Source organism: Anolis carolinensis, unplaced genomic scaffold (assembly GCF_035594765.1).
Source record: "Anolis carolinensis isolate JA03-04 unplaced genomic scaffold, rAnoCar3.1.pri scaffold_38, whole genome shotgun sequence".
Classification (NCBI taxonomy): domain Eukaryota; kingdom Metazoa; phylum Chordata; class Lepidosauria; order Squamata; family Dactyloidae; genus Anolis; species Anolis carolinensis.
This window is the reverse complement of record NW_026943847.1, coordinates 59,144-82,003: the sequence shown is the minus strand read 5'-3', so window position 1 is coordinate 82,003 and position 22,860 is coordinate 59,144. Positions and strand designations below refer to the sequence as shown.

The window sequence follows — 22,860 nt, the reverse complement described above, 5'->3', positions numbered from 1 at the left end:
TAGATGGAAAAACGCAGATCTGCTCACAGCAGAGACCTGGGCCTCCATTGTGAGCAGAGGGTCCAATAAGACACCAAGACTTTTTACAGAAGATGACGGACGCAGTGTCTCGCCATCCAGGGTAGGCAGCTGCATCTCCCCCCCACCCGGACGGCCCAGCCAAAGGATCTCTGTCTTCGCTGGATTCACCCTCAACCTGCTGGCACGCAACCATCCAGTAACGGCCTCAGGGCACTGATGGAAACTATCGGGTACGGAGTCCGACCGGCCCTCCATCCTCAGAATGAGCTGTGTGTCATCAGCGTACTGGTGGCACTCAAGCCCAAAGCTCCGCACCAGTCGGGCAAGCGGTCGCAAATAGATGTTAAATAATAGAGGAGAGAGAATAGCTCCCTGTGGGACCCCACAAGTTAGTGGAGACCACGCGGAAACCATCCCTCCCCTCACCACCCGCTGTCCCTGATTCTGGAGGAAGGAGGACACCCATTTAAGGGGTATCCCCCTAACCCCCGTCATGGCTAGGCAGTGGGTCAATAGATTGTGACCGTATCAAATGCTGCTGTGAGATCCAATAACACGAGCAGCGCTGATCCGCCTTGATCCCTTTGGCAGCGAAGCTGATCTGTGATGGCAACTAGCACAGTCTCCGTCCCGTGCCCCCTACGGAAGCCGGACTGGAAGCGATCAAGTCCGGCTGTGTCATTGAGGAACTGCTGCAACTGTTCCGCTGCTGCCCTCTCAACCACCTTGCCCAGAAACGGAAGATTCGAGACTGGGCGGTAGCTGGGGGGAACCGAACGATCCAAGTCTGGTTTCTTCAGCAGCGGAGAGACCATCGCCTCTTTTAAACCCTCTGGAAAAACTCCTTGCTCAAGGGAGCTATTTATTATATTCAACAGAGGTTCACGTAATCCCTCCAGGCAAGATTTTACTAGCCAGGAGGGACACGGATCGAGGGAGCAGGTGGTCGGCCTAGTTGCAGTCATCTGGTGGCACAAGCTATACCTGGTACTACCCAGATGACGGTCAGAAGCATCATCTTTAGCACATAATTTTAGTTCGAGCCACAACATTGTCTCCTGTGCAAAAGCAAACTTTTGCCTTTATTTTTCCTTCATTTACAATGTAATGTCTTCCTGTCCTTGTTGCCTTTCTATGAATCCGCTGCAGTTTGCCAATGTCCTTTCTAAAATGGACTGAACTGAGCAGAACTGGGCAGGAATCATGATGTCTCCCACCCAAGGGTGCTGTTGGAGTGCAGAAGGATCTGGAGGGCAGCAGGATTCCCACTCACCCTGGGGGTCTATCCATCTGTCTCCTCTATACCGCCTTCTCTCATGTACTGCTGCTAGGCTGAGTGCCTTGGCTCTGGCTGAAGTTACATACCTTTGTGGTATAGGTTTTGTAAGAATGCAGTATGTCAAGGAACTTTGTGGCCTAATGTGCTCTCAGTGTCTCCAGGCGCCTTGCTTTAGAAACGTGGGGCAGGGATCACGCTGCAGGGAAAGAGAGGATCAGGGAAATATCTTTTTCCCGAGTTGGGAGAAATCTACACAAGAAAATGAAGTATTTTTCTCCCAAGACTGATCACTTGGGATAGTCTGTCCATACAGATGGCCACTCAGATTTTGAGTGGAGATGTGAAGAAGCGGGATCTAGGTAGGAAATGCTTTGCATCGTTAGCCCCTTTCCGTGTTGACCATATTATTAGAGGCCTTCCTTTACCAAGGTTGGATTAGACACAGGATCTTAGGCCGCTATCCCCTTTGCAGGGATTGTTCTTTGTTGGGCAAGTGTTAAAGTGCTTCTCAGGAGGCAACGGGCTCTTACCAGTTGGGCCAGTCTTTCTCCCCTCTTCCCCTGTGATTGCTACAGCACTAGGCTATTGTTCTTCATGTTCAATGAGATCTTTCTGTACTCTGCTCCTAATAAGATTTTCCTCTTATTCATCTCGCAGGTAACCTCTAAACGAACCTTATGAAGAAAACATTGCCGTTTACCTTACGTCTGAAAGGAAAATACGCAGGATTAACAAGAAGAAGAAATAAATTGGAGAAATTATATTTCAAGCTACATACCTTTAAATGTAAGGAAAGGGAGGATTGTGCTGTAAAAAGAGGGGTTGGTAAAGAGAAAATAAGGCTACAGCAATACAGAGACTGGGAAGAGGAAATGTCCTATTCAGGAGTCCATATCTCTGAACTTTAGGCATAATATTAGAATAATAAATGTTAAAAAAATGGAAACTTCATTGTCAAAATCACACACAGGGGAGAAGCGACATAATTGTAAGGACTGTGGGAAATGTTTCATTGAGAGAAGTTCTCTTGCTAAACATCAACGAACTCACTCAGGAGAGAAGCCATATAAATGTGTGGAATGTGGAAAGAGCTTCAGTCAGAGTGGAAATCTATGCACCCATCAAAGGACTCACACAGGGGAGAAGCCACATAAATGCATGGAATGTGGAAAGAGCTTCAGTCAGAGTGGAAATCTATGCACCCATCAAAGGACTCACACAGGGGAGAAGCCACATACATGCATGGAATGTGGAAAGAGCTTCAGTCAGAGTGGAAATCTATGCACCCATCAAAGGACTCACACAGGGGAGAAGCCACATACATGCATGGAATGTGGAAAGAGCTTCAGTCAGAGTGGAAATCTACGCACCCATCAAAGGACTCACACAGGAGAGAAGCCACATACATGCAGGGAATGTGGAAAGAGCTTCAGTCAGAGTGGACATCTGCGTATCCATCAAAGGATGCACACAGGAGAGAGGCCACATACATGCATGGAATGTGGAAAGAGCTTCAGTGAGAGTGGAAATCTACGCACCCATCAAAGGACTCACACAGGAGAGAAGCCACATAAATGCATGGAATGTGGAAAGAGCTTCAGTCGGAGTGGAGATCTCCGTAACCATCAAAGGATGCACACAGGAGAGAGACCGTATAAATGCATGGAATGTGGAAAGAGCTTCAGTCGGAATCGAGATCTCCGTAACCATCAAAGGATGCACACAGGAGAGAGGCCACATACATGCATGGAATGTGGAAAGAGCTTCAGTCAGAGTGGAAGTCTACGCACCCATCAAAGGACTCACACAGGGGAGAAGCCACATAAATGCATGGAATGTGGAAAGAACTTCAGTAACAGTTCGAATCTTCGTACCCATCAAAAGATTCACACAGGAGAGAAGCCACATAAATAGGACAAGTGCCAAGAAGCCAGAATGTTTGTCCAAAGAACTTCTAACGACTATGACTCAAAAGAGACATGAACAGGAAGTGGAAGGGGAAGAAATCACAAAATCATATAACCAGAGAGTTGGAAGAGACCTCATGGGACATCTAGTCCAACCCCCTGCCAAGAAGCAGGAAATTCCATTCAAAGCACCCCGGACAGATGGCCATCCAGCCTCTGCTTAAAAGCCTCCAAAGAAGGTTCCACAGCTGAACTGCTCTCACAGTGAGGAAGTTCTTCCTTATGTTCAGGTGGAATCCCCTTTCCTGTAGTTTGAAGCCATTATTCTGCATCCTAGTTTGCAGAGCAGCAGAAAACAAGCTTGCTCCCTCCTCCTTATGGGATTTTGGCCTGCATAAATAGGGGCAGAGTGTCTAGATCCAGGGAAGTCATGCTCCCCCTCTATTCTGCCTTGGTCAGACCACTTTACCTGGAATCACACTGTGTCTAGTTCTGGGCACTGCAATTGAAAGGACACGTTGAAAAGCTGGAAGGTGTCCAGAGTATGGCGACTAAAATGATCAAGGGTCTGGAGAACAAGCCCCATGGGGAGCGGCTTAAAGACCTGGGCATGTTTAGCCTGCAGAAGAGAAGGCTGAGAGAAGAATGAATAAATGCATGTACAAGTATATATGAAAATATCAATCTGGGTTTGTAAAAGGAAGACAAATGTCACGTTTGATAGGAAGAGTATTAAACAAAATATGTGTGTCTCAAGAGAGGAAGTTAAAAGTGGGGATACTAGCATTAGATATATTTAATGCCTTGATTGTGTAGCATGGCAGATAATAAGTGAGATTATGAATTAATTTGGAATGGGAAGTAGAATAAAAGGATGATTAGAACCATTTTATTTGCTATGGTGATAGAATTATGTGCAAACGCCATCCAAAAAGGTAAGAATGTAGAAGGTGTAGGAATAAAGGAAAAGCAGAAGGTGAGCTTATTTGCTGATGACACATTGTTATTGATTAAATATCTGGGTAGGTCAAATGGATAGGAGAAAGGATCATTGAAAGATATTTGGGAAAACAACGGGTTTATATTATACAAAGAAAGAAGACTTTATAGAACACAGCCATACGGGAATTAGAATCAAGAACAAATTAATATACCTGGGAGTAAGTATAACAAAGGACTTAAAAGAAATAGAAGAGGCAAATGTAGTAGCATTGAGGAAAATAGTTCGAAAAAATTAATACACATCTATCTTGGTTTGGAAAGACAGCAATACTAAAAATGAAAATGCTTCTGAGGATAAACTTTATACTTACATATACCTTATATTTATAATGCCATTTCAGATTACAGAAGAAGAGTTGAATACATTATTTCTTTGCAACATTTCTACCCCACCTTTCTCCACCCCAAAGGAGACTCATTTGGACAAATGATAAATACTGTAATGGCAGTCAAAGAAATTGACTAAACAAATTACAGAACAGATCTCAAAAAGAAGAAGGATTGGCGCTTCCTCATATCAAAAAATATTATAAAGCAAACAGACTGAGATTGGTTATACAAGGAATGATGAAAAGGAGGATGTAGAATAGTTAATAATGGATTCAGGAAAAGCAGAAGAAGAAATTCGGAATAGGTTTTAAAATAGTTTATGAGAAAAAAAATAAGGTAAACTGGGAACCCAATGTTGAGTAATGCATTAGAAATATGGAACAAATACAGGAGAAAGTTAATAACAGATGGCTCAATAATAACCCCAATTATAATGGAAAAGACATTTCCAAAAAATAAAATATATATATGATGGATAAAAAAATTAAGGGGAAAAACTTAGATAAAATAGGGGATTGGCTAAAGGTTGGAATGAAGAAAGAAAAGATCAGGAACATAAAAATTTGAAAGGAATATCCAGTAAAATTTCTAAAATATTAATTGAAAAAAACAAAGGAAAAGTAAAGAATAACACCTTCAAGAAGATTTGGAAAGAAGATATAGGAATGAAAATCAATGAAACAGAGGGGTTTCATTGGGGACAAAGACACTTGAAAAATATATCCATATGTGTTAAAGAAAATTATTATTTAGTTGATATGGAAATGGTACCTCACACCCATAAGAATAGGAAATATAAATAAAAACTACTCAAACAATTGCTGGAGAGGATGCCAAGAATCGGGAACATACATACATATGTGGTGGCAGTGTCAATATGTAAATAATTTCTGGGGAAAGGTATTAAGAGAGATAGACACAATGAACATTCAAATAGAAAGAAGTCTTAGCATGGCTTTATTCTCATTCTATAATAATAAACAGTTGGAAAAAGAGGACAAAGATGCGATAACAAACGCATTAACAATTGCAAGACTGCTTATAGCAAGGAATTGGAAAAGGGAAATAAATATAGAGATAGAAGAATGGTATAAGGAAGTATGGAAACTGGGAAGAAATGATAGGTTGACGTGGAGAGGGATTTAGAAACAAAGTGGTTGTGATGATGTCTGGAGAAAATGTATTGGAAGAGGATTCGAAAAGAAAGACAGAATTGCCTCCTCAAGAGGGAATGAAAAGAAATTTTGGACAGATGATAAATAAAAAAGTGACTTGGGGGAGGGAACACGGTGGTGAGGGTAAGAAATCTGTATAAGCGTGAAAATAACAGTAGATGCCAAATGTTAATGTATTGTAGATTGTACTGAATATTATGTGGCTGCTGTAAAAGGATGTACGATTTTTAAAAAAAATAATAATAAATGTATTTGTAATTTGTATAAATATGCATTTGTTTTTCTTTCTTGTCTTTGAACAGAAATTATTTTTAAAAACAGATTATGATGTAGCAGCTATAAAAGCCAATGTGATTCCAGGCTGTCCCGATAGGAGGATTCTGTCTATATCCAAGGAAGTCACGGCCTCCTTTCTTCTGCTTTGGTCAGACTCACCTGGAATGACCCTGTCTCCAGGTCTCGGTCCCACAATTCAAGACGGATATTGACAGGTCAGAATATCTCCAGAGACGGGATGTAGAGAAGGGCGGAGAGAGACAGCTGGGTATGTTTCACTTGGAGGAAAGAAGGAAGGGCTTCTCCCTCGGCAGGAAGGAAATGTTGGATCCCAAAAGGGTTGGCCGTGGTCAGGATGAGAGGTGGACGGAGAGGAAAGGCGTGTCCATGAGACCCCGTGTTGCCTCCTCCTGGAATGGACTCCTAGGACCCTAGAGCCGGAAGAGACCCCCAAGGGCCACCCCGTCCTGCCCCCTGCCATGCAGGAAGGCACAATCAAAGCACTCCTGATAGAGAGCCTCTGCAGAGAAGCCTCCAGAGCAGGACACTCCACCACACTCTGAGGCAGCCTAGGCCACTCTCCAACAGCCCTTACTCGTTCTTATTGTGTATCTTTGTATATTAACAGAAGACCTGTAAATAGTTATAAGTAGTGAATAAATCAAGAATAAAACCTCCAAGGACTTTGGATGAAAGTCAGAACTCAAGAGTGTTTATTCAGAGACGAACTACTTTACAAGGCCAGAGGCTGTGAAACTGTGACCAGGACTCTGCAGTGTTTTGGGGGTTGGAATCCACTCCTTGCCTATGAGACAGTCTGTCCCATTGTATAGCTGGAGGAGGCCGTGAGAGGACTGAATTCACCTGCCTGTCTAGCAGGGGTCTTGTGTGTGTGTTTTCCTCTGCTTCTCCTTTCCTTCCATCACTCATTAACACTGACTAGTTGTGCAGGCCTCACCTACACAACAGAAAGCATTTCCTGAAGGTCAGAGCTGTTCAGTAGTGGAGTCTGCTCCTATCGGGAGTCCATAAGAGTCTCCTTTGGAGGTTTTTAAGCTGAGATGGTATGACCATCTGTTGGGGGTGCTTTGGTGGTTTATTCCTGCGTGGTCTGAAGATGATTAGCCCCTCAGCACACAACCCAAACTGACTGGGAGGAGGAGGAGGAGATGTGTGTTCTTTCGCCATGAAACCACTGATCCCGTGGGTCGTGGAGTCCAGCCCCATTCTCTCCAAGCAGCGTCACCAGCCAGACCATCCTCCGCAGGTCGCTCTCCAGCCCCTTTTTGGGGTCACCCAGAGAGAGGAACCCCCCCATCTCTCTAGGCCCTTGCCTTCTTACCCAAATCAGAGATTCACAGAATAGTATATTTGGAAGAGACCACGAGGGCCATCTAGTCCAACCCCCTTCTGCCAGGCAGGAAAAGCAGAATCCCTTGCCAGAATCCCCGCAGGGTTCAATACTGTCTCCCACGCTGTGTAACATCTACATGAAGCCGTTGGGAGAGATCATCTGAAGTTTTGGAGTTCAATGTCATCTGTACGCAGAGGTCTTCCTTGTCAGTCGCAAGGCCAAACAGGGCACAGGGTCACAGCCTGTGTTGGATGGGTTACCTGTCCAAACGTCTCTCCCCTTATGAACCATCTCGGAGTCTAAGACCGTCTGGAGAGGCCCTGCTCTCAATCCCGCCCTCTTCGCTGGCATGATTGGCAGGGATGAGAGACAGGGCCTTCCTTCTCGGTAGTGGAAAGGATGGGAAGAGAAGAGAAAAAGGAAGGAAGGGCAAGAGAAAAGAAGACAAAGGAAGGGAAGGGAAGGAAGGAAGGGGAAGAGAAAATAAGGCAAAGGAAAATATGGGAAGAGAAGAGAAAAAGGAAGGAAGGACAAGAGAAAAGAAGGGAAGGGAAGGAAGGGGAAGAGAAAAGAAGACAAAGGAATATATGGGAAGAGAAGAGAAAAAGGGAAGGAAGGGCAAGAGAAAAGAAGACGAAGGGAAGGAAGGAAGGGGAAGAGAAAATAAGGCAAAGGAAAATATGGGAAGAGAAGAGAAAAAGGAAGGAAGGACAAGAGAAAAGAAGGGAAGGGAAGGAAGGGGAAGAGAAAAGAAGACAAAGGAATATATGGGAAGAGAAGAGAAAAAGGAAGGAAGGACAAGAGAAAAGAAGGGAAGGGAAGGTAAAGCAAGGAAAGAAGGAAGGAAGGGCAAGGGAAAAGAGGGCAAAGGGATGGAAGGGAAGAGAAAAAGGGAAGTAAAGAATGGCAAGAGAAAATAATAATGATGATGATGATGATGATGAATCTTTATTTATATCCTGCTTTTCTCCCTCACTGGACCCAAAGAGGCTTACAACATATTAAACTCACATAAACAACAATCAGAGTACATCAATAATATAATATAATAGGATAAACAGATTAATAAAAACAATTATAGTTTGCATTCAAGTTCATAAGGCATCAAATGAGACAAATATTGTACTCTACTCCAGTCCATAACATATGATAGGCAAAGGAAGGGAAGGCAAGCGAAGAGCAAGAAAAAGCAAGGAAAGAAGGCAAAGGAAGGGAAGAGGAGAGAAGAGAAAAAGGAAGGAAGGGCAAGAGAAAAGAAGGAAAAGGAAGGGAAGTGAAGGGAAGAAAAAAGGAAGGAAGGGCAAGAGAAAAGGCAAAGGGGAGAAAAGGGAGGGAAGAAAAAAAGGATGGAAGAGGAAGAGAAAAGGCAGCAAAGGGCAGGATGGGAAGGGAAGAGAAAAAGGAAGGAAGGAAGGGCAAGAAAAAAGAAAGCAAAGGAAGGGAAGCTTAGAAGGCAGACCGTATTTTAGTTCTTGCGAACCACTGGTAGTCCGTGGACCACTGGTTGAGAGCCACTGTCTTAAAGGGAAGGGGCTAACTCTGGATCCCTCCCATAACGGCTATTTACAATATTCAAGCTGACCAGTCCTGACTAAAGAGGAAAACAGAGGATGTTTCTGTAGGGGCACAACGTTCACAAACTGGACATTTAAACCAAGGTGGAAATGGAGCTGGAAACTAATCCCAGAGGAACAACTGATGGAATCACATATGGTTTATTTCTTTTCAGGCGAGGGGACAAGACAATCATATTTAACTCTCTGAAGCAGTGGTCCTCAACCTGTGGGTCCCCGGGTGTTTTGGCCTACAACTCCCAGAAATCAGAGCCAGTTTACCAGCTGTTAGGATTTATGGGAGTTGAAGGCCAAAACATCTGGGGACCCACAGGTTGAGAACCACTGCTCTGAGGGATTGTCACACAGAGCTTGCTTTCTGCTGCTCCAGAGAACAGACCTCCAACTTACAGGTTCAAATGACAAGAACGGGGACTCCACCAAATCTGACGCAGAACTTCTCAAAGTTTGAAATCAGACATTTACACACAATGGCTGTTTTTTAGCCGGTATGTGTTCTCTGGTGCTGGTTAAGGGCTGAACTCTGAGTAAAACATTTTCCACATTCATGGCATTTATATGGCTTCTCTCCTGTGTGGCTTCTTTTGTGCCTCGCCAAGTGTGAACTGACAGCAAAACATTTCCCACACTCCTGGCATAGGTATGGCTTCTCTCCTGTGTGGAGTCTTTTGTGGCTCACCAAGTGTGAACTGAAAGCAAAACATTTCCCACACTCCTGGCATTGGTATGGCTTCTCTCCTGTGTGGAGTCTTTTGTGGCTCAACAAGTTTGAACTGTAAGCAAAACATTTCCCACACTCCTGGCATTGGTATGGCTTCTCTCCTGTGTGGAGTCTTTTGTGCCTCACCAAGGTTGAACTGCAAGTAAAACATGTCCCACACTCCTGGCATTGGTATGGCTTCTCTCCTGTGTGGACTCTTTTGTGCCTCACCAAGGCTGAACTTTCAGCAAAACATTTCCCACACTCCTGGCATTTGTATGGCTTCTCTCCTGTATGGAGTCTTTTGTGCTTCAACAAGTCTGAATGGGAAACAGAACATTTCCCACACTCCTCACATTTGTATGGCTTCTCCCTGGTGTGGACTCTTTTGTGGCTCAACAAGGCTGAACTTTCAGCAAAACATTTCCCACACTCCTGACATTGGTGTGGCTTCTCTCCTGTGTGGAGTCTTTTGTGGCTCACCAAGGTTGAACTGCAAGTAAAACATTTCCCACACTCCTGGCATTGGTATGGCTTCTCTCCTGTGTGGAGTCTTTTGTGGCTCACCAAGGTTGAACTGCAAATAAAACATTTCCCACACTCCTGGCATTGGTATGGCTTCTCTCCTGTGTGGAGTCTTTTGTGCTTCAACAAGTCTGAATGGGAAGCAGAACATTTCCCACACTCCTCACATTTGTATGGCTTCTCCCTGGTGTGGACTCTTTTGTGGCTCAACAAGGCTGAACTTTCAGCAAAACATTTCCCACACTCCTGACATTGGTGTGGCTTCTCTCCTGTGTGGAGTCTTTTGAGCCTCACCAAGGCTGAACTGGAAGCAAAACACTTCCCACACTCTTGGCATCTGTATTGTTCCTGACCTGTGTGAAATTTCTTGTGTTTCACCACACATTTTGCAGATACTTTCCCTTTAAGATGGCTTTTCCCAACATCAAGTGTCTTGTGAAGGACAAGTGCCACATTTTGGGTAAAACATTGCCCACATACAATGCATTTGTTGGGCCTTTCTCTGGCAGAACCTCCATCTTCTCTGTGGGCTTGCTGGTCTCGACGAAGGCCCCCATTGTGTCCAAAATGCTTCCTGTATTTGGTGCATACATGGCTCTTCTCCCCGTTATCTACTGTGAAGAGGAAGAACATAAAAAATCATTCCTCAGTGTGCGTCATAAAGACTCAAAGGAAGTGGGATAAGGAGTGGATTGAAATGATCCTTAAGACAACATAAACATGGAGGAAAAGAAGATATACATGTTGTCCTTTCCCCTCCCCTTGTTCAGTGAAGATGGACCCTGGTTGTCTGCCTGGAGCCTCTAAGAGAGAGATGAGTAACATACGCTCCAGAGGCTCCCTGTTGCTCAGCCCAGCCCGGCTTTTTATTCCGTCTCCTTCTCTCTGGGGAATGGATGCCTTTTCCCTTCACATCCAAATGCTTGCCTTTTTCTCTAGCTTTAGACTTTACCAACTACCACCCATTTCACCATCGTTCCCTCCCTTTTATTTCTCTCCCCCAATCCCAGTTCTCTTTTCCCATGCTCCCTTAAGGTTGGATTTTTCCGCTCCAACGTAGAAGATCCCATACCTAATTTCAGAGTACAACAGTAGAGTCTCACTTATCCAACATAAACTGGCCGGCAGAACGTTGGCTAAGCAAAAATGTTGGATAATAAGGCGGAATTAAGGGAAAGCCTATTAAATATCAAATTACATTATGATTTTACAAATTAAGCACCATAACATCATGTTTTACAACAAGTTGACAGATAAAGCAGTTCAATACACGGTAACATGATGGAGAAATCACTGTATTTACGAATTTAGCACCAAACATCGCAATGTATTGAAAGCATTGACTACAAAAAATATTTATTACTAAAAACTTGACTATAAATATAGAATTGCATAAAACACTGTTGGAAGTTAAATCCATAAAAAGTTCAGTCTTGTGAAGATTTTTTAAAATCTGTGACCTTTGCCTGCTTTTCCAACAATTGCCATTTCTCCGCTGCCAAGTCTCGCCATCTTTGCGGCATCCTTATGTCCATCCCCGGAGCTTCTTCTTGTTGCTTGATGTGTGTCATTGCGGTTTCTAGTGCCCAAACCCTATCCTTGTGTTAGATCCTGAGAGGCCTAACAACTTATTCCATTTCTTCTATCCTTGCCGAGAATAGCTTCCTGCAATAGTTCCTTTTGAGCTCTTCCAAAACGCCCTGATCCATCGGTTGGCATATGACGGTTACATTCGGTGGCAGAAACATCGCCTTCATGTCCCCCTCTTGAAGCTCCTCTGCATCAGGGTGTGTTGAGGCATTGTCTAGCAACAAAACCGCTTTCCTGGGCAGGTAAATTTCCTTCAAAAATTCCTCCGTGGAAGGAACAAATTCCTTAGGGCTGGGCTGTAGCACAACTGGTAAATCAACAGCAGTACTAAGATCTACCAACTGAAAGGTGGCCAGTTCGAAGCCCAGTCGGGGGTGAGCGCTCGACCTCCAGCCCAGCTCACTGTTTACCTAAACAGTTCGAAAACAGTTCACAAGCTGTAAATAGAGAAATGAGGTAACGCAAATTGTGGGGGAGGTATTTTAAAACACCATAAAGAACAAGACCAGAAATGCGGTGGCCAAGAGGAAGGTGGAAGGAGGAAGTTCTGATGGCTCTTCGTCATAGAGAATGAAGCAACAGCACCCCTGTGACTGAATCTGAGCAGAACATCAGCCTCCAAGGCACCAAAAAACTGGACTTCAAGACGACATACCTCCTTCTGTTTGTCTTATTCTGTTCTGTCCAAACGGTATTGAATTTCTGATTTAGATTGTTAGACCTCTTCCCAACTTAAGCTGGTTAGTTGTTCAAATTCTTTTGTGACCCCCCCCCCCTTTCCATTTCTTGTACATGTCACCTTTTCAATCTTAGCTCCTTTGAAAGTTCTTTGAACATCCATTCTAGTTTCTTTACTTTTCTCTTCATTTTTTCCCTCCTTGTTGGTGCTGTTTGCAATTGTACCTTCAGTATTTCTCTTCTAAGGAAACACATTCAATCTTGTCTGTTTCAACAGATATTTGGGCATTAAGCCTGGAACCAAAGGCACCCCGGCAGGCCCAGTCCTCCTCTCCCAGGAACCCTTCTGCTTACCTGACTCAGTCCCACTCCATCGCAAAGGGGGAGAAACAGCTGAGGATTCGGCAACAGCATCATTCCAGACCCTGGAGAGAGAGCAAGGGGTGGAAAGCTGGTCACAGAAACAGGCCTCAGAGGTGACCATTGCAGTCCTATAAAGAGACCGATGAGGAAACGGCCCTAAGAACACAGGCGCATTCAACAGCCCAAGAAGATGTACAATGTGAGGGTTTAGGACTTTATCTCGCAAGCACTGCTGTGAGGATGTTTGAGTAGCACTGGGCTTGGTGTTTCAATTGACTAAAGTGATTCTTTGCTGTCTGTTTGTCTTCCAGCTCAGTTTCAGGGCTCAGCTCAGCTCAGGGTCCCACCTGGGAAGACACTGAAGGGCTGCATTTTCAGTCCTATTGCAAGAAAGAAAACTGCAAATCAAACTGAAATCACACTGTTAGCAACCCAATGCCTACATATAACAACAACAACAAGTCCAACAATAATTTTATTTATTTATCATCCCCCTGAAGCAGAAACCCACAAAACTCCCAGAAGAGTTCCTTCTCACCCTGCAAGGCGGCAGCCCCGTCTCCTTCCCGCTTCAGCTCCTTCTGCCTGAGACTCTGGGTGGTGTCTGGTGGAGATTCCTCTGGTGCAGGGACTTCCATGGAGTTATTATTATGGGCCTGGAAGAGCACAGAGCATTCCAGAAGGAGTTTGGGAAATGTTCAGAAACATCACAGACCTATAGACCTTTTTTGGAAAGAATAACTCTGAGATGGCAACCTAGTTTGGAACCAATGCCCCCTCCCCTCCCATCATTGTCTATGTTCTATCTTGAGCAGAGCATCAACCAAGCTGACGGTAGAGATGGAGGGGCAGAGCAGGTGGGGAGAGAGGCCGAGGGAGCAGGGCCTTGCTTATCTACCACATCAGTCCCATCTTGGAAGAAAGGCAGGGTGTCGTTTAACCTGTCCATCAGTCCCCAGGTTAGTGAAACCCAGAGGGAATGCTCTCACCTGTCCTTCCTGCTCCTTGTCCTTGGCCCGACTCAGGAGGAAGCCTTCCGCCAGGGCCACCGCCTGGGAACAGGTCTCTGCCCCACACTCTCGGACCCAGCTCCCCATCTCTGGGGGCAGGATGCTCAGGAACTGCTCCAGGGTCACCAGGTCCAGCACCTCGGCCTTGGTGTGCTGCTCTGGCTTCAGCCACTGGCGGCACAGGTCGTGGAGACGACTGCAAACCCCTCTGGGTCCTTCACCCTCTTGGTAGGAGGACTGCCTGAAGCGCTGGCGCTGTGTGTCCGAGCTGTCAAGGTCCACACTCAGGGACTCATGTCTGGTTCTTTCCCAGGATTCCCCACTGCTCCCAGGTCCTGCTTCAGGCCCACGTGAGTTGGGTCTCTCCATGTTGGAACCGCTCTGGTGAAGAACCCAACCGTACCCAAGATGCTTTTCCTCCCTCTTCTTTCTTTCAAGGGAAAGAAATCCCTCCACAGGCTCTACACCGAGATTCTCGGCCCAAAATCCCGTTTCCTCTGTGAAAGAAAGGCAGAAAGGTTGTGGGACCAGGCTTTTGAGCAATAGTAGCAGCAGAAATGGCAACTATATGATCCAAGGTATAATGACAGACCCGGTTTGTACTTGAAATGCACCTTGAATGTTTATTTAAATGTATATTTATGAAGGTCTGAATGTAACTTAATTTAAATGGAATTTTGAAATGTGACTGTAATTATTTGATATATGTGTTTTATACTGTAAGCCACCCTGAGTCCCCTTGATGGGTGAGAAGGGCGGGGTAGAAATGTTGTAATATTGTAATTTTGTTTCTTTGTAATAAATAAACATAAAGAAGACTCAACAATGACATGGTTTCATTATAACTGACTCCAACAGAGACTCCGTCTAGACAACAAAATGGGTAGACAAGAATCGGAGAATCAGCGGAACCAACTGCTACAGACAAAAAAACAAGCCAACTGGGAAGCTGCATCAATTTCTTCTGAAAGATTTTACAATTGATGGAGAAATAAAAGAACCTATGAGTCAGTGGGTGAAAAGTCTAGGCTGGGCAATAAGTCCATGAGAATGGGAAGAGCTCTGGTAAAAATGACTAAAATTTACAAGGAGTCACACAATTAAATAAAATTTCTACAAAATAATACATAGATGGTACATAACTCCAGAAAAACTCTCAAATACACACACAGTGAGAGAGATATATGATATGTTGGGACTTGTCCAAAAGCTAACGAATTCTGAATAAAAATCCACAGAGACATGGAAACTATTCTAGAGTACAAAATCCCATTAAGACCAGAACTTTTTCTACTGGGAAACATCAAGAAAGACTCTTTCTTTATATGACAACAGAAGCAAGAACTGAATACGCAAAACTATGGAAACAACAAGACATGCCAACACCAGAAAACTGGATGACAAAAGGTTTTGAAATGGCCAAATAGGACAAACTAACTTTAGCTGTACAACAAACAAATACACAGAGACTTCCAAGAAGAATGGACGCCCTTCATTGAATTCACAAAGAAGCAAAGGGGCCGGGCTGTGGCGCAGCTGGCTAGTAACCAGCTGCTATAAATCACTACTGACCGAGAGGCCATGAGTCCGAAGCCCGGGTCGGGTTAAGCCTCCGACCATAAAAAAAAAAAAAATAGCCCCGGCTTGCTGTTGACCTAGCAGCCCCGAAAGACAGTTGCATCTGTCAAGTAGGGAAAATTTAGGGACGCTTTATGCGGGAGGCTAATTTAACTAATCTACAACACCATAAAACTGCTCACGAGGAAAAGAAGAGGAAGAACAGCCACCAATGGACGGTGAAGCAACAGCTCCCCCTGTGGCCGGAAATCGTGAAGCTGGAAAGATGTTAAAAAATGCCTCTGTGTCTGTCTAAAACTGAATGTTGTTTGTCTGTTGGCATTGAATGTTTGCCATATATGTGTTCATTGTAATCCGCCCTGAGTCCCCTTCGGGGTGAGAAAGAAGGGCGGAATATAAATACTGTAAATAAAGGAAGATGACCACGGCAGGATCAGTTGAGTAAAATATTATTAATAGTATACAGTTACATTTTGTACTATCTCTAAACTCTTTATTCAAGAGACTTTGAATAACTGACCTATCAACACTCTTTGATTAGAATATAGAAGGTGGCAAGCCTCGTTAATTAGATATTTTAGAGCGACACATATATAGAAACACATATTTGTGTAGTGTTGAAAGAAGAAAAGATGAAAATGTAACATAGTGAATTATCATCCAGACAATCCTAATTGACTAACCAATGGAGCGGATATTTGGGATCCATCTGGCAGTCGTGATGATGAGATGAAATGCCTGCAAAGAACGGGAAGAGGAGGCGGGAAGGAGGCCGGATCTCCTGGGAAGGCCAGAAGGTCCTGAGGAGAAGAGGGCGTTCGCTTCTGTCTCCGAGGCCCTGTGGATCTCCCCAACCCCGAGGCCATGTCTCTCATCCCGGGGCCTGGGCTGAAGAGAGGGACGTGAAGGCAAAACCAAGGCCAGGCCTCTCTCCCGCCCTCCCTCCCTCTTTCTTGGGATCACAGAAGACACGGAGACACTTCTTTCCTATTCTCAAAGAGACCTCCTTCGTTCTACAGCAGACCCATCACATTCACTCTTCCAAACAATCCTACCTTTCCTTTTGGCATCCAATGTTCTTTCCACCCTTCAAGCTGAGGTAAAGATTGGCCCTCAGGTCCCGGGAATGGCCGTTCATGGCGGAACGGCGAAGGAAAGGGCCGGGGAAGATTCTGCCCGGAGACGGATGACGTCAGGGAGGGAGGCGGATTCCCATTGGCGGACCCTGGGCGTTGGGAAGAAAAGAAAGGAGGAGCGTCTCTCTCTGTCTAGAGCTCCGTTCGACTGCCGAGAAGCCCCGCCCCTCTCTGGGCATCGTGCCCGCGGCTGCCATGTTGAGCCCGGGCGGAAGTCCACCGAGGAGGGAGGCGTCTTCCTAGAGAGACTCAGGACGAGAGGCGCCTTTTCCTGTCAGAGCGAGCGCGGGAGGGAGAGGAAGGAGGAAGCGGAGGAGGAGGAGGAGGAGGAGGAGGAGGGGTGAGTGTGCGTGTGCGTGTTCGGGGGGGGGGGGCTGAGTGGGTCCCCGAGTCTCCCCCCGCGCCCCCCTCCGGCCTTGGCCTGCCTGGCCCTTCGCCTCAAGGCCTCCCTTCCGGCCTCCCTTCCTCCCCGCCCATCTCCATCTCCATCTCCACGCAGAGGCGCCTCCCGCTCCTTGGCCTGGCCCCCCCTTCCCCGCTTCACCCGGCGCTTCCTCGGGCAGCCTGCCTGCCATGAGGAGCCGGCCAGGAGAGTCCGGCCCAGGGCGAGTCTGCCCGGAGACGGGTGACGCGGAGAGACGAGGACGATTCCCATTGGCCGATTCCTGGAGTGACCGTTAACGGCAGAAGGGCGGGGCGGGGGGCGGGGCGGGGGCGTTCCTGCCCGGAGACCGATGACGCCAGAGAGGAAGGCGGATTCTCATTGGCGGACGCTGGGCGTTGAGAGGAAAGGAAAGAAGGGGCGTGTCTGTCCGCTTCTGCCTCTCCGCTTGTCTCGGGCCCCGCCCCTCTGTGGGAATCCTGCCCGCGGCCGCCATGTTTCTTGAGGGCGGAAGTGCAGCGAGAGGCGGGAAGACTCGGGGTGGGCGGGGGCGGGCGGCGCTCTTTCCTGTCAGAAGGAAGGAAGGAAAGAGGAGGAGGAGGCCTTTCAGAGAGAGAGAGAGAGAGAGAGAGAGAGAGGAGGTGAGTGGGGCGCCCCCTCTGCCCTCAGGCCTCCCTCCCTTCCTCCCTTCCTTCCTTCTTCTCGGCCTTTGGGAGGGAGCGGCCTGTCTGTCTGTCTGTCTGTCCAGGGACTCTGCGGCCTGTCTGCAGTTCAAGCCCAACCTTCACCCTCAGTCTTAACTTAAATGTGGCTTTGTTTTTATAGGCATTCAAGGCGTCAGATGGTGCCCTTGTTGTCAGCCGCCCTCAATGATGTAAATACGTCTCTCCCTCAAACGGATATACAGCAGAGTCTCACTTATCCAACAGAAACGGGCCGGCAGAATGTTGGATAAGCGAATATGTTGGATAATAAGGAGGCACTAAGGAAAAGTCTATTAAACATCAAATGAGGTTATGATTTTACAAATGAAGCACCAAAACATCATGTTAGACAACAAATTTGACAGAAAAAGTAGTTCAATACGCAGTAATGCTACGTAGTAATTACTGTATTTACGAATTTAGCACCAAAATATCACGATGTATTGAAAACATTGACGACAAAAATGCGTTGGATAATCCAGAATGTTGGATAATGATGTAAATTTAGAGCAACGGGAAGAGCCAGGGAGGCAGTTCCATCTTGTCTCCTGTGCCATAGCAACATGCTGTGCTAATTTTATATACATATATATATAATATACAATAATTTATAAATAGACAATATATTGTACGTACTTGTAATATTGATAATAATATTATAATGCAATACAATATTATACTAATTAATAATATAATATAATATTAATTATATATTATATATTAAATGTAATATTACTAATAATATTACAATGAAATTATATAGTACAATATAGTAATTTAATGGCTTATATTGTGCTATGCTAATAATATATTGTATGTACATTTGAATTGTAAGCCGCTCTGAGTCCCCTTCGGGGTGAGAAGAGCGGCATATAAATGTAGTAAATAAATAAATAAATAAGTCTCTCCCTCAAACGGATATAGTCATTTTTTCCAACCTCTTTCGGGTGGATGAGTTAGAAACCCAGAGCTCAGGGGTAGATTTTGGAGCCTCCGGTGGCCTAGGGGATAAAAGCCTCGTGGCTTGAAGGTTGGGCTGCTGACCTGAAGGCTGCCAGGTTCAGATCCCACCCGGGGAGAGCGCGGGTGAGCTCCCTCTCTCAGCTCCAGCTCCATGTGGGGACATGAGAGAAGCTTCCCTCCCACAAGGATGGTAGAACATCAAAACATCCGGGCAATGTCCCCTGGGCAACGTCCTTGCAGACGGCCAATTCTCTCACTCCGGAAGCAACTCGGGTTGCTCCTGACACGAAAAAAAAGCGATAGATTCTCCTGAATTGACCGACTGGCCCCCTGTTTCAGTAGGGAAGGAGCAGACCTGATCGTTGGTCTAAAAAATGGAAAAGTACTTGGATCGGAGTTAATTATCCCGGAGATTCTGACATCGGATCCTGAGTGGTGGACCCTCTTCTTGGTGGCAGTCTTCACCATCATTAACAACACGGGCATCCTACCAAACCACTGGCAATTTGCCATTATAGTTCCAATCTACAGAAAAGGTGACCCTCCCGATCCTTCCAATTACTGGCCAATTAGCCTTCTATCGGTAATTGGAAAGCTTTGTGCAAAATTCCTATTGATAAAGTTGTAGACCAGGCTGGACCAGAACAAAACCATCAGCCCTGAGCAAACTGGATTCCGTAAGGATAAATCCGCCTTGGATCACTGCTTCGTACTTTCTCAAATACTCCACGTGTTACTGCATTACTCCCAGTTTTTAATCTCTCTTATCTTGACATCCATTGCTTAAACTACTAAAAAGAATCCCCCCAAAAGTTGATCAGTCTTCTATATTATTGTCCATTATTTTTAAACCTCATCATCCTGCCTTTCTTCTTCGGTCATCTTCTTGTATTTGATCTTGGTTCAATTGCTTGTCTTTTCTTTTCAGTATTTATACCCCGCCCTTCTCGCCCCGAAGGGGACTCAGAGCGGCTTACAGAACACGCATACGGCAAACATTCAGTGCCTGATTCTACAATTAACAAGGACAGACAACGCAGACACAGGTAAAAACAACTTTTCCCATCTTATTTTCGGCATCTTGGAGGCTGTGCTCAACACTGGACATGGGGGAGGGGGTTCTGTCACTTCATCTTCCATGTTGAGGAGCTTCTTCCCGATCAATGTCCTTAAGGACATCTTTATTACCTCCCCACTGAAAGCAGTACCTATTTATCTACTCACACTTCTCCTTTCGTCCTGCTTGGTGGGCAGGTGAGCTGTGGCTATTTAAAATTGAAATAGACTGAACACATACCAATTCCAATTAACAAGTTAAAAGATGACACAAGTGACACAAGGTAAATGACAATATAACAAAATTTGAAAAATGTTCTGCTCCTGGTTTGAAAGTATTGTTTCCTGTTTTATTGTGCATTCCTTACTTGTAAAGGAGTTGCTCTACTCCGAAAACTTGGTTTTGTGGCTGCCACAAAGGAGTGAGAATTGAATTGGTTGAGACCTGGTGATGAGGAATTTATTGAAAAACCAGAGCAAAATGTGCTACAGCAGGATGTCCCTCCCGCAGAAACCAAGTTTTTGGGTTTGAGAAACTTTTCCCATGTTTTTGTGATGGAATCCATTAGGAAATGGCATTTCTTAAGTTCTTCTTGATTGTTCCTGGCAACTTGCTCCTTTTTAAAGAAAACTGTGGTTTCGTTGTATTTATTACCAAATGAATTTTAGAAGATTATTAGTCAAATCTGTTTGTTAGTAAGTTAGTGTTATACGTACACGAATTAATAGATACCATTATCCTTCACCCCCCTTTCCCGCTACACAGCCTTTCTATGAACTAATGTCTCTTACATGAGGGGTTTGTCCATACTATTTAAAACAGATATAAAACAATCATCTGTTAAAGCACCACATTTGAAAATCTCATTCTTCTTGATCTCTTGTTCAGCCCATTTTTTCTTTTTTTATCTTCCGATCAGCGTTTTTAGTTCCAACTACTCATCGTTTTTTGGACTTCTCCTTTCTTTAATATCTGCTTTCACTACGTCCTGCTTTCACCATTCAAGAATATAATCTCGCTCATTCTTGTTTAAAGGCATTGTGGTCTCTTTCTTGGCCTTTGTTTCCTGTGCGGCATTCAGCATTTGCTTCAGAGGTCTGAACAACCTGTGTCTCCTTGTATACTCCAGCTCTTTTTGAAGAGATTTGGTTTGGCCTCTTCTTCTGGCCCCAGATCTCTTCTGTGGTATCTTCCAACTAAATTGGAGGCTTCTCTTGTTCCAGCTATAATAATAATAATAAACAACTTTATTTTTATATCCCGCCCCATCTCCCCGAAGGGACTCGGGGTGGCTCACAACAGGAACAAGCCCGAAACAACAACACAACATATTTGACAGAAACTTAAAACATTCCAACGATACACAAAATAAAATATGGACAATACATTAAAATCCAAGCAGATAAAATCAGAGTAATTAAAAGCAAACCAGTGGGGACAGGTTTCATAAAGTGCTGTATCATGGAAATAAGTAACCGCGATAAAGTGCCATACGCTTTTAAAACATAAAGAAGTATTCTAATAACCGCTCTATTGGGCCTATTTATTCAAATGCGCTCCGGAACAACCATGTTTTCAATTCCCGGCGGAAAATGGGCAGGGAAGGAGCTAACCTGATCTCCTTAGGGAGAGAGTTCCAGAGCCGGGATGGGGGCCACTGCCGAGAAGGCCCTCTCTCTCCCTCGTCCCCACCAGCCGCATTTGAGACAAAGGCGGGGGCGAGAGGAGCGCCTCCCCGGATGATCTTAGGGGGTCCCCGGACTGTGGGAGAGGTTCCTTCTTTGGAGGCTTTTAAGCAGAGGCTGGATGGCCATCTGTCGGGGTGCTTTGAATGAGATTTCCTGCTTCTTAGCGGGAGGTTGGACTGGATGGCCCATGAGGTCTCTTCCAACTCTATTATTCTATGATTCTATGATTCGCGTTGGTTCGTAGGAGAGGAAGCGATCACGTAGATAGGCAGGTCCTGAACCGTTTAAGGCTTTATAGGTAACTAGCTGTGCCCGGCCATGCGTTGCTGTGGCAAAGTGGTGGTGGTGTTGGTTAAGATTTGTTGTGTAATTTTTATTTGACGTTATTTGTATTTTTTAATTAATTTTATTGTAAGTTATCTTTTTATTTTTTATATTTTATTATTTTCTTGTATAATTTTTAGTTATTTTTTGTTATTATGGTATTTTATTATATTAATTTTTTAGTGTTTTTAATTATTTTTTTAATGTTTTTTATTATTTTTTATTGGGTTGCTAGGAGACCAAGTTGGAGGAGCTTAGCCTTCTAACGGGCAGCAATTGGATAAAAGCAATTATTCCTCTCTCTCTAATTAGGACTTTATTTTTCTTTTCTTTTTGTTGTATCAACCTAGAGGCGTGGATGATGGGTTGTGTCGTCAAATTTCGAGGTTGGGGGGCCTGTAGTTTTGTTGTTTTGTGGGTCGCCGTGATGCCATTACTCTTTTATATATATAGATAACCTGCACCTTTAATTTGGCCCAGAAACTTTTGGAAACTTTTTCAGTTTCAATTGTCCTTCTTTGGGGGCCACTAGAGAATTCTTCATGATAGTATTCACTTGATCTAGCTTGTTGTTGGCACTATCGATTAATCCATTCAAAATTTCCACTGGTTTCATAACTTCTGTATGTTTAGCCAATATCTTATTATGTTGTTTTCCTTTCTCCATTTTAGGAGTTTTCAACTGAACATTGGATTTGTTATGTAACCACTTTCATCCAATAGATGTCATATTGTGATAAGTTTTCAAATAAATGTCTTTTCTAAACAAGCTCCTCTATTTGGCAATGCTTCAGGAAGATGTTTTGACTTCTGTTCAATTCAAGGTCTCACTGAAAAATCTTCCTTATTTCCTTTCTCTTTTCTCTCTAATCCAGAACATTACAAATCACGATTGCATTGGGACTGTACCTATTTCGTCACAAGAAGAACTTCACTTTATCTTCGATTTCAAAATTTGAGCTTCCCCATTCATTCTTGTTTCTCCTCTTTCTTCCTTTTCTGTTTTCAGAGTTACCTCTTTGTCTTTGTCTATAACAGATTTCATATGCAATAGGGTAACAGTGTAAATCAATGTTTCTCAACCAGGGAGTCGGGACCCCTGGGTAGCTCACGAGGGGGATGTCAGAGGTGTTGTCAAAGACCATCAGAAAACACATATTTCTGATGGTCTTAGGAACCCCTTTGGCAGTCCTTGTGAATGTGATCAACAAATTCTCTGGTTAATTGGGGGACTATTTATTTAT

At 44.5% G+C, this 22,860-nt stretch overlaps 3 protein-coding genes and 1 pseudogene across 6 annotated transcripts in view; 2 read left to right on the top strand and 2 right to left on the bottom strand.

Moving 5' to 3' along the window:
* Nucleotides 1–22,860, bottom strand: part of LOC134294949 (zinc finger protein 208-like) — an 81,277-nt gene that overhangs the window by 34,569 nt on the left and 23,848 nt on the right. The window contains exon 3 of the mRNA XM_062966888.1: nucleotides 9,405–10,244. Within this exon, the coding sequence (XP_062822958.1) occupies nucleotides 9,405–10,244 (840 nt within the window). The remainder of the gene's footprint in view (nucleotides 1–9,404; nucleotides 10,245–22,860) is intronic.
* LOC107983865 (zinc finger protein ZFP2) overlaps nucleotides 1–22,860 on the top strand; it is a 114,829-nt gene that overhangs the window by 78,759 nt on the left and 13,210 nt on the right. Inside the window, exon 3 of one of the 2 annotated variants that reach the window (XM_062966873.1) lies at nucleotides 1,958–5,982. In XM_062966873.1, coding sequence (XP_062822943.1) covers nucleotides 2,240–3,214 — 975 coding nt within the window. In that variant the 5' untranslated portion in view covers nucleotides 1,958–2,239 and the 3' untranslated portion in view covers nucleotides 3,215–5,982. Of the gene's footprint in view, nucleotides 1–1,957; nucleotides 5,983–22,860 lie in introns of those variants that run through there. The other variant, XM_062966874.1, reaches the window with a different exon arrangement.
* LOC134294947 (zinc finger and SCAN domain-containing protein 18-like) lies at nucleotides 13,232–17,317 on the bottom strand. 3 transcript variants are annotated; one of them, XM_062966886.1, is made up of 2 exons: nucleotides 16,418–17,210; nucleotides 13,232–14,281 (listed from the first exon to the last, which is right to left on the bottom strand). In XM_062966886.1, the coding sequence occupies exon 2, from the start codon at nucleotides 14,151–14,153 to the stop codon at nucleotides 13,677–13,679; it is 477 nt and encodes a 158-aa protein (XP_062822956.1). In that variant the 5' UTR covers nucleotides 14,154–14,281; nucleotides 16,418–17,210; the 3' UTR covers nucleotides 13,232–13,676. The 3 variants fall into 3 exon arrangements, 1 of the variants encoding a protein (XP_062822956.1); XR_010001550.1 differs by lacking the exon at nucleotides 13,232–14,281 and adding an exon at nucleotides 14,290–16,250 and having other exon boundaries at nucleotides 16,418–17,317; XR_010001551.1 differs by lacking the exon at nucleotides 13,232–14,281 and adding an exon at nucleotides 14,290–16,100 and having other exon boundaries at nucleotides 16,418–17,317.
* LOC134292290 (zinc finger protein 709-like) overlaps nucleotides 18,356–22,860 on the top strand; it is a 45,661-nt pseudogene continuing 41,156 nt past the window's right edge.